An 11,126-nucleotide genomic window follows, 5' to 3' on the forward strand; every position below is an offset into this window, starting at 1 on the left:
GTTATAAGATATGTAAGATATTTAGCAGATGCTATGTAGATCACCATCTAATATCTCTGAAATATCTCTTAATGCTTTATGTTTTGTTGAGAAATCAGTTTTACCCCGGTTCTTTTTATTCCTCGAGCATCCAGAGATGGCACCGGACTCAGTAGTCATTTTCACAAAATCTTTTATTCATCTGTATTCATCTTCATTCTTCTTCATTTAAGCATGCACTTCTAGAAGGGAAGATGAGGCCGGTGTCCCTCTGCAAAAATCTTCACCCCTTTGTTAGTTACAGCCAGCTTTATAGAAGTGACCCCATCATAAAAAAAAACCCTACGGTGTGCTGCAAACTCTGTCTGTGTCTATGTGCACGAGCACGTGAATGCCTGCATGTGCACGTTCCCACGTGTCTATGTGAGTGCTCGTGTGTGACTGTGTACGCATACCTGTGTGTATGTGTGAGTGCACATGAGTGAGTGTGTGTGTGGATGTGTGTGCGTCACAGTTAAAACACTGTGGGTGAAGATATCTTTCTACAGGTCATAAAACCCCCACAGTTATAAATGTTAACACCCCCACCTTAAAACATCCTCTGGGGAATTTCCACTCAGGAGAAGCCTTCTAAAATCTACTCCTAAATTCACAACACTATAAGGCCTTTATTACTTTACAAACAGTGTCTCTACAATAATTCTACATTCTATGATAACATATTTCTAAACTCTAAAATAAGCTAAACATTCCTACAGTTTCTACTCTAGAAACATGAGTTTTTGTTTCACAGAAAACTGTTGTGTAGAAAATGTGTTTTCTGATGGCAACAAATGATGTTAGTATTTGAAATGTTTGAGATTTGTTTGAAATTGGTAGACAATTAATTAGTTCTACTTAGGGTTGGGCGATATGTAAAAATTTATGTATGTATGATGTAAAAACAATCGTAAGCCCAATAATCGACGATGGGCAATATATTGGCACATATGCAGACTTTTAAAGGGCGGAGCAATGTAATCATGCAAAGACTGATTTGCACGTTTACCAAACAGAACATGGACGAACTAAATGCCAAAAAATATAAAGTCGCCAATTTGGGATTTCTTTGGCTTTAAACCGGATGAACGAGGTAAATCTAAGGATGTAACCAAAGCGGTGTGCCACTTCCGTGAGAATTTGCTCGCGGATGAAAGACAGTGCTGTTAAAACATCGCAAATATTATTTTTTCTTTTGACTACTTCTATTAGCTCCATCATTATGAGCAGATTTACACATGGACAAATAAATAAATCAATCGCCCTTGTAAAAACGATAGTCCATATATTTGTCCAATCGCCCAACCCTAGTTCTGTTGTAATTTTGGAATATTTGACTACAGGTTTTCCTTATTATTGATACAGTCCAGTCACTTGGCAGTGTTCATTCTCATAAAGAAACCTAAAACTGCCATAAAAATGAATGTAGTACATTTAACCAAAAGAAACAATAGGCAACCAAAACAGCAAGTGAAAATGAAGCAAGCTCCTTAACTTCGGGATCTACTGTTTTGTTATCAATTTTGACATGTACATACAAGCGTCTTAATGTTTCTGTGAAACTGGAAAAGGAAGTTGTGGTGGAGGGTTGCAGCATTGGTGTGTCGCTAACAGTAACCTCCTACACTGATTCAGAAAGCCATTGAACCAGAGAAGAATAAATTCAGCTGAGAGTAAAAGATTTCCTTCAGCAACACCACATACTTCTCTTAGGTTGAAATACAGCCAGCGATAAGTGTACAGTCATTTTCGTAACTGGCCATTACTGTTTCAAGTATAAAACGCATGAAGAGCATGAATCAGACTGAAAGTCAATATAGACTCTTACAAACAGAACTACATTTCCTGAATTACAGTAACTGTATCTCTTTTTTTTCTATTGCTGATGCACTGGACTTTTAACCCCTACAGGGTGTGCATTGAAACATTTTTTAAACTACTGACATGAGGACATTTGTTTTGAGTGGTAAATGGACTGGTTCTTTTATATCACCTTTTTACTCTACCTGAGAACTTAAAGCGCTTTATACAACATGCCCCATTGCCCCATCCACACACACATTCATACTCCAGTGGATGCCACAAAGAGCAACTTGGAGTTTGAGTCTAGCCCAGGGATATTTGTCATGCAGACTAGAGATGCCGGGGACAAAAGCACCAACTTTGCAATTAATAGATGGCCTGCTCTCCCTTCCACGCTATGGCCAGCCCTTTACATTGTAGGTTCCACACAGTTGTTCCCATTTCAGTTGCATATACTGCTGAAGTTATTCTACTTAAGCATGAGCACCGATACATTTTTAAAAATTAGCATAGATTGCAAAAGGACCAGTGATATTTTTAAGATACTTGACACCATAGTTATTTCCTGTTGCAAGAGATGTCAATTTTGGGAAAAGGAAGTCATTGACAAACTGTTCCTAAGCAACAGATAACAGAACTATAGAGGTTAAAGCCTACATGTTATTTTCCCCTGCGCTGCTGGAATCACAAATATCTTAGAACACTATGAATTAATTGTGTACTTGGGGAAAAAAAATGTATGTATAAAATGATTATTTCTTCCCTGAGTTTTGTTGTAGGTGTAACTATATCATTTTTAATTCTAATTATAAGTTCATAAATGATTACAGGAGAGTAAAACATAGGAAGAGGTCCTTTATTAACCCATCTAAGACAAACTGTTTACATGCTGCAGTTTTCCATCGTAGTTAATATTAACTACTGGTATTAGTCATACTGAAGTCACATGTGACTTCAGCGTGACTGTTTCCGGCTTCTAACATTTTATATCAGTTCATCTTTGAACTCACGAGTTACAACCTGAAAGTCTTTGATGAAAGTTGCAGAATGGAATTTTAGTTGTTGTTAAGTCTGGAAACTTTCTTCTGCTTGGTGAGTAAATACATTTACCTTATCACACCAAATACAGAAGATTCTACAGTTGGTGAAGTTCTACGGCTGATGCAGAAAGTCGACTGCCTCATTTCTTTGACACTGATCAGTGATCAAAGTGAATAAAAGACATTTTATTCACCACAATGTAAAATGCAAATATCAAAAGTATCAACTGAGCAATATTTAAGGTGCTTATTTTACTTCTTTATTTATGCATTTAACTATTTCCATAGACAGGTTGGACATAAAACTGTTCAGTATTGTTCAATACTGTTCAATGTGATTGATCAGTGAACGTTTGAACAGGCAGCTGTCTTTTACTCTGTGTTTAAATTGTCAGAAAAAAGCTAAATATTTTATTATTATGGGGTATATTTTTTCTAAACTGTGATTGGTTTGTGTTCTTTTTTCTTTTTCTTTTTTTGGTTTAGGTCCATAATGGAATCTACCGTGAACAGTGGAGTGATTCTTTCAGTTTACATCATTTCATTCCTGATTGGCTTCCCCTGTAATCTCTTGGCTCTCTATGCATTTAGTACTAAGATTCACTCCAAGCCACTTCCAACAGACATCCTGCTGCTCAACCTGACTGTCTCTGACCTGATGTTTTTGATCATTCTGCCTCTCAAGATGCACGAGGCAGCATCTGATATGGAATGGAATCTGCCCAACTTCATGTGCTCCATCACCTCCTTCACATTTTTCTCCACAATCTACACCAGCTCCTTGCTGCTGATGGCAGTCAGCGTGGTTCGCTACATAGGAGCAGCATTTCCTATCACCTATCAGAAGCTGCACAAACCCATGTATGCAATTGTTATCAGTGCTGTTATTTGGCTGATCTCGACAGCACACTGCAGCATTGTTTTCGTCATCCAGCATCACCCATCTTTGGCCAGCAATAATTCCAGTACTTGGTGCTATGAGCATTTTACAGACGAGCAGAAGCAGATCCTCCTCCCAGTACGTCTGGAGTTTTTCTTTGTACTCTGCCTCATACCTCTTCTTATTTGTGTTTACTGCTACTTGCGCTGCATCTTGATTCTGTACAGCCGGCCCAGGATATCCCAGATGCAGAAACAGAAGGCCATTGGCATGGCCTCAGGGACTCTTGCTGTGTTCCTCATTTGTGTTCTGCCATACAATTTATCTCATTTAGTGGGTTACATCCAGGGACAAAGCCCAGAGTGGAGGTACTACAGCTTGCTGCTTAGTTGTTTCAACACCTGTATTGATCCAATCATTTTCTACTTTTCCTCCTCCATCTTCCGCTTGTCAAGTGAAAAGTTCATTTTCAGGAATTGTATGCTCAGTCCTTCACGGTTCCAAGGACATGTCAACAGCTCTAGCTAGACTAACATTTCCTTTCATTAGTAATTGTTCATATTTAGTTTGATTATATTTGTTTGAGTGCACATTACAGAGATAAAAATAATATGCAGTATGTAATCTCTCACAAGTTTTCTGCTCCCCACTCACACAAACTATTTTTGGTGATTAAAAAGACAAAAAAAAACATTGTTGCGTAACACTGGTGCCGCACAGTGGAAAAGTGAGGTCATTTTGATATAAACTGATGCATCATTACCTGATCTAGTCACTTTGCATGTGTTTAGAAAATGTGTTTACTGATAGCGAGACATAAGATTTTTTTTTTTTTTTTTTGAAATAGCTGTACAGGGTTTATCTGAACTTCCTCATAACTGTTCAATGACTCAAAATAAAATGTTAATGAAAATAGAAGTGTTTATAAAACTGAAATGTATTTTTGATTTTATTTTTTTAAAGCAAAGATGGCATTTTTCTTATTCTGTAATGCTATCTATTGATTTGTTTTACTATTAGCAGAATACCTTAATATTACATATCTTGAAAACACTCATTTACATTAACAATCCTGCGCAGAAGGTCATAAACAGGGCCAATCAGCCTCAAACGCTTGCCTGGAAACTTGCCTGTCACAGCACTGTAAATGGCCACTGCACGCAGTTCAAAGAGAATTGGTCTGGTATGCAGAGAGGTGCACATAATATAATTTATCATTCTATAGGTAGTGCTCAATTCAGTTGCTGTGAACTTTTTGAGAACTTTATTTTTGCATCATATGGAAATTCACTAGATTAATTATTAATTTGGTTTGTGTAGCCATGACTCGCTGAAAACAAAGAACATGGACACAAAAACAAACAAAAACAATAATAATAATAATAATAATGTTAATGATGATGATAATAATGATAATGATAATAATAATAATAATAAAGGACAGAAGAACATCATATTAAGTCAAACCGACAGTCTTCTTCTACAATTTACTTCTTATTGAAGATACTTGAAAGGTGAAATTAGTAATAAGCAGATGTTCAATAGTTTTGATTAAATTTGGTCTATTCAGATCCCCCAGTTATCCTTTCCCAGTCTACCTGTCTCTTGAAACAAGATGTTCCGAGAGCTGTCAGCCAAGTAGACACAATACGTTTGACACCCATTCATCCATTCTCTTCCAATTCAGGGCCCCAGCTGTCAGAGGACAAGAGGTAGGGTACACCGTGGACAGTGTTGGGAAGGTTACTTTTGAAATGTATTCCATTACAGAATACATGCCCTAAAATGTATTCTGTACCGTATTCCGTTATGTTACTCAATGAGAGTAACGTATTCTGAATACTTTGGATTACTTAACTTAAATTATCATGCATTTTACAACTACGTGAATGTACTATTGCTGTGTGATTTATTACTATTACTGAAGGTCCGCGGCTCCGAACCGTAGTAAAGGGACCTCTGACTAATACGGGTTCCTTGTCGGGCTTGTAGCCGAAAAATGGCTTTACTTTGTTGTCTGGGTCAACTCTGCTTGCGAGAGACAGAGAGAAGCTTGAAAGGCTGCTCCAACAGAACTTATTGTTTCGGAGGAAAACACAAACACAGCGTCCAGTCGAGTCTTAATAGCTTACTTACAACTGGGCTTGGCTGCAGTGGTTATTATTATATTTACATGCTTCCAGCTCCCGTTTTTGCTCGATGACAACTCGTACTTTTCGACTCTCCTTTTTCTTCCACCTCGCGCTCACAGACACATAACGAGTATGGCAGTCCATTCTCCCTGCAGCACGGACTACACTGCCCATGAGGCTACATTCTTTAGGGCTATGCCTGTAGTATTCTGCCTATTAGCTTAGCACAACAACAACAACAAAAAGGCGCTCTCTCACCCAGGAAACACGCAGAGCGTCCCCCTGTAACCATGGCAACCGCAACGCTGCCGCCTGGAACTACAGAACATAGCTGTCAAACAAAACCGAAACACTCCTGACCTGCGACAATATGAAACAGGAAAGTACCGCAGTGTAATCCATTTATTTCAACAAAGTAACTGTATTCTGAATACCACCTTTTTAAACGGTAACTGTAACGGAATACAGTTACTCATATTTTGTATTTTAAATGCGTAACATGTATTCCGTTACTCACCAACACTGACCGTGGACAGGTCGCAAGTCTCTCAAGGGCTAACACAAAGACATAGACAGACAACCATTCACACTCACATTCACACCTATGGGCAATTTAGAATCACCAGTTAACCTAACCCCACTAACTGCATGTCTTTGGTTTGCGGGAGGAAGCCAGAGTACCCAGAGAGAACCCACAGAAAAATGGAGAGACCACGCAAACTCCACACAGAGAGACCCTGGCCTGACGGTGGAATTGAACTCAGGACCTTCGTGCTGTGTGACAACATGATACCTCTATATTATTTCAAGCGATTCTTTAGTGCTCATTCAACTCTGTCTCGACAAATGAATACAAAAATTTGGTCTCTGGTAAAATAAGGATCGCAGCTAAACTATGAACAGTGCAACCTGGATAACACTCAGAAATAACACCAGACAGCTGTCTGAAGGCAATGTGTGTATGTCAGTAATATTTCTGATTAAAAGTTATTGAGTGTCATATTGTTACTCAAAAAGCTTTATTCTCGGTGGCCTCTTTGCTAATGTGGTCGTGCTTGGACCGCATTAGTATTAAAAGTTGGAACTGTTATCCTGATTGACTGTGAAATGTTCTATAATAAAAATATATTCCACCATCAGATTGTTTTGTATTGTTTAATCTTTGAAACTATAAAACTGGATATTTTGTTGAATAATTTACACAAATGTATTTCTAATGGTCTAAATTTAAAAGAGACCTTTAATTGCTTGGTTAAGGTCACATATTATTCTTGACTAACAAGAATAAAGATACAAGTCTGAAAGGTAAAGAAAGTCAGCAGATGTACTTTGGCTTTGAGCAAAGGGTTAAACTGGGCAAGAAGAATCTGGTAAGGCATTCAGTATTTTCAGTAAATGAGAAATTAAATCTGAGGTGCTGATTAATGCATAATATCGAGTGCATGGTGATATTTACTCAAAAACTAAGAAAAAATCACTTCCCACAGTCCTCCTTGCATCCTTAACACATCCTGTTGTCCTGCTCATCACTGTGATGTGGGCACAGTGCAGATAAGATAAATTTACAGCCTGTACATAACAAAAAATCTAGTAGAGCTAGCAGTAGAAACTACAGTAACTTGTTTTTAAATTACTTGTTTTCCACACATTAAACCACTATGTTATGTATCTTTTTCTCGTCTGTCAAACCCCACTTTAACCCCTGGTGGTCAGTGTTAGTGTTTTGATATAACAAGGAGTATATGGGATAAACTCAGGATATAGAGCAGACCGTCAATCTTCAGCTCTTTCAGTCTATGTGCTGTAAAGTCCTTAGGCATGACATAAACCACAAATCGCCCCTGATGCATCCAGTGACTTGAAAACTGTTTTTATACTGAAGGCTACATGTATAGGTAATCTCCACAGTGCTCCTAAAATCACAAATTTCTCATGGAGCAATGGAAAATATCTTGAATTCTAATAAATGCAGGCTTCTGGACTTACGAAATCCAAATCAGAATCAATCAGAATCAGAATAATTTATTAATCCCGAAGGAAATTACTATGATAATAATTTATTTTGGTGACAGGAGGTCCTTTGTTAACATATCTAAGATGAAAGTCAACATGAGCTGCGGTTATTTATTTTAGTTAATATTAACCTACTGGTGTCTGCTGTTAGTCATTGTAGTGTGCCCCAGTGTGTCGCATGGAGTTTTAAGCTTCTAACACTTTATATCAACTCATCTTTAAACCTGGATTAGAAACTGGAGGTCTTTGATGAAAAGAACAGAACGGAGTGTTAATTGTGAAGTTTTGACATCGGAGATATATTATACCACTTGGTAAGTAAAAATATACCAAGATCCTATTTGCTACTGAAAATCATCTACTGATGACAGCTGACTGCCTCGTTTGTTTTAGCACCTTTAAGTGATTGAAGTAATGAAACACATTTTCCTAAATAACTGTATCTATACTAACGGAAAATGTTAATTGTTTAGCAAGCAACACTGATGCTTTAGTATTATCTATTGAACATAACTGCAAGACATTGATTTTCCTTTATTGTTTAACTAGAGACATTCACTTTCTGAAGTTTGAAAATTCCTACATTACTTGCCAATTAACATCTGTAAATTTATTGTATTCATTACTGTTTGGTTTGATATATTAGATTTAATAATACTGTATATCAGAGGTGTGGACTCGAGTCACATGACTTGGACTCGAGTCAGACTCGAGTCATTAATTTTATGACTTTAGACTTGACTTGAAAAAATGTTCTAAGACTTGTGACTTGACTTGGACTTTTACACCAATGACTTGGGACTTGAATTGGACTTGAACCGGTTTACTTGAAAAGACTTGATATTTTACCCCAAATATAAAATTTAACATGCATATTATATAGAGATTGAAAATGTGACGTCATTCACGGGTAGAACCGCAAATGATTCTGGGAACTCGTGGCAAGCGGTACTAGCGCACGCAGGCTTTCAATTAAAATCAGTTATACAGCGATAAAAAGAAACACAAAAATGTCAAGAAGCTGTTGTATTATTAACTGCATGACAGCCACGGGAAGCCGACGGGTAAAGAGATCGGTTGTTATCGGATTACGTCGTTGAAGAGAAATTGTTCATGTTTCCGAAGTAACAAAGATGCGACGGATGGCCTGGATTGCAGCCATTCAAAGATCAAATATAACGTCCCAGAACACTCCAGCTCACAGGTTAGTCTGCTCCAAGCATTTACACGAAGGTCAGTGTTTTTTAGTAGTTAATACGTCATTTTCATAACATAATTGGTGATATAGGTTACAAGCAAGAACAGAAATTGTCGCGCTATGCTCCTTTATTTATTGTGCATAAATAGTGAATTGTCCTGACACAATATTGCGTTTCGCTTCTGTTATTATGGTACATTGACAAAAACATATACTTTTATTCACAGGATAAAACAGTTTTTTTGTATCACTAATTGCCCAGTACGATTACAGCATACAATATTGTTGTCACTGCTACATTTCTGTGATGGGTACCAGAAATTATTTCCACTACTAATTAATTACCGTTGAGCTCAAAGGTCCTATTAATAAACGGTTAAGGAATGTGTATTTATGACGACAATTTGTGAGACTGGTAAACTTATGATACTGTAACGTTCACAAGAACCAGACGGTTGGGGTCTCAGTTTGTCCATTTATTCGGCACATAAGCCAGCGGGTTGTTAACTCAGGGGGAAGCGCTCTCGAACTACACCTCTCTTCAGCCTGGCACACACACAGAACAACCAGGTCCCCCCACCCCTTCCTGTACACCACCCTCACTACTTCCTGCAGCCCAACCAAACATGAATCTTAAAGGAACAACAACAGTGTGCAGAGAAAACCAACATGTCACTGTCCAGTAACACTTAACCATCGTTACACTGCCCCCCCAGCAATAAGTTCCTCGTCCCCGAGGGAACGACACAGTCTCTGAGGCGGGGCGGTAGCCTACGTTCCCTCCTTGACCTCCTGAGCCCCTGAGGAGGACGCGGAGCTTCGGGGCTTTGGGGTGAAGAGTCCGAGGGGGGGGAACGCAGCCCCGGTCGGGGGCCCCTCTGAGCAGGGTCATGGAAAGGAGGGGAGGGACTGTCCTCTGTAGGGGGCCATCCGGTCTCTGTGCAGCGCTACTATCCTCCCCCTAGGAGGCAACTGCACCCTGTAAACAACCTCCCCCACTCGCTCTAGGACGCTGCAAGGCCCCACCCAGCTGCTATCCAGTTTAGGACACCGTCCCTTCTTCCTCTTTGGGCTGTAGACCCACACCAGCTCCCCAGCACGGAAGTGCCTCCCTTTAGTGGTGATGTCGTAATTCCTCTTTTGGCGCAGGCCTGCCTTCGCCAGCTGCTCTCGGGCGTAGGAATGTGCAGAATCCAGCCGGTCCTGCAGCTTCCTTGCGTAGTCCCGGCCCGGTGGTGCCTCTGGCGCGTCCGGGGGTTTCCCAAAAGCCAACTCTGCAGGAGTTCTCAGCTCTCTCCCTAACATGAGCAGGGCAGGCGTACATTGGGTGGAGTCCTGCACTGCCGACCTGTAGGCCATGAGGGTAAGGGGAAGATGGTAATCCCAGTCCCGTTGGTGTTCTGAGGTAAGGATGGCTAGCTGCTGGGCCAGCGTCCTGTTAAACCTTTCCACCAGCCCATCGCTTTGGGGGTGAAGTGGGGTGGTGCGGGTTTTCTTAGTCCCAAGGCGTTCACACATGGCAGCAAATACCTTGGACTCAAAGTTACGCCCCTGGTCACTGTGGAGGGTCTCTGCTGTTCCAAAGCGGCTGAACATCCCCTCCACTAATACATCAGCGACCGTCTCAGCCTCCTGATCTGGGATGGCATATGCTTCCGGCCACTTGGTAAAATAGTCCATGGCCACAAGAACATAGCGGTTTCCTCTGTCTGTGCGAGGAAATGGGCCCATGACGTCCACAGCTACTCGCTCCATTGGGGCTCCTGCTGGTTGCTGCTGAAGCTGAGCCCGGGACTGGTCTTGTGGCCCTTTGTGTGAGGAACATGCATCACAGCTGCGGCAAAAGTCCTCCACATCCCTCCGCTGTTGACCCCAGTAATAGCCCTGGCGGAGGCGGCGAAGAGTCTTGGAGACCCCAAAGTGGCCAGAGCCAGTGCTCCCATGGCAGGCTCCCAGCACAGCTGACCTCAGCGACCTTGGCACCACAACCTGCCACCTCTCCTCCCCCGTGGCAGGATCCTTCCAGGCACGCTCCAACACCC

At 40.5% G+C, this 11,126-nt stretch overlaps 1 protein-coding gene across 1 annotated transcript; it reads left to right on the top strand.

The window, feature by feature from the left end:
* The first annotated feature begins 3,340 nt into the window (after positions 1-3,340).
* LOC147318896 (free fatty acid receptor 2-like) lies at positions 3,341-4,587 on the top strand. Its single transcript, XM_086309943.1, has one exon. It carries the CDS (start codon positions 3,355-3,357, stop codon positions 4,267-4,269), a length of 915 nt encoding a protein of 304 aa, XP_086166069.1. The 5' UTR covers positions 3,341-3,354; the 3' UTR covers positions 4,270-4,587.
* Positions 4,588-11,126: the final 6,539 nt, after the last annotated feature.

The sequence above is a fragment of the Aulonocara sp. 'chitande type north' Nkhata Bay genome, linkage group LG11 (assembly GCF_057382095.1).
Source record: "Aulonocara sp. 'chitande type north' Nkhata Bay isolate Kocher_YH1m ecotype deep benthic linkage group LG11, A_spYH_male_GT1.1, whole genome shotgun sequence".
Classification (NCBI taxonomy): domain Eukaryota; kingdom Metazoa; phylum Chordata; class Actinopteri; order Cichliformes; family Cichlidae; genus Aulonocara; species Aulonocara sp. 'chitande type north' Nkhata Bay.

Coding starts and splice junctions, on each gene's coding strand:
- LOC147318896 (XM_086309943.1), top strand. CDS start 3,355: ATGGAATCTACCGTGAACAGTGGAGTGATTCTTTCAGTTTACATCATT.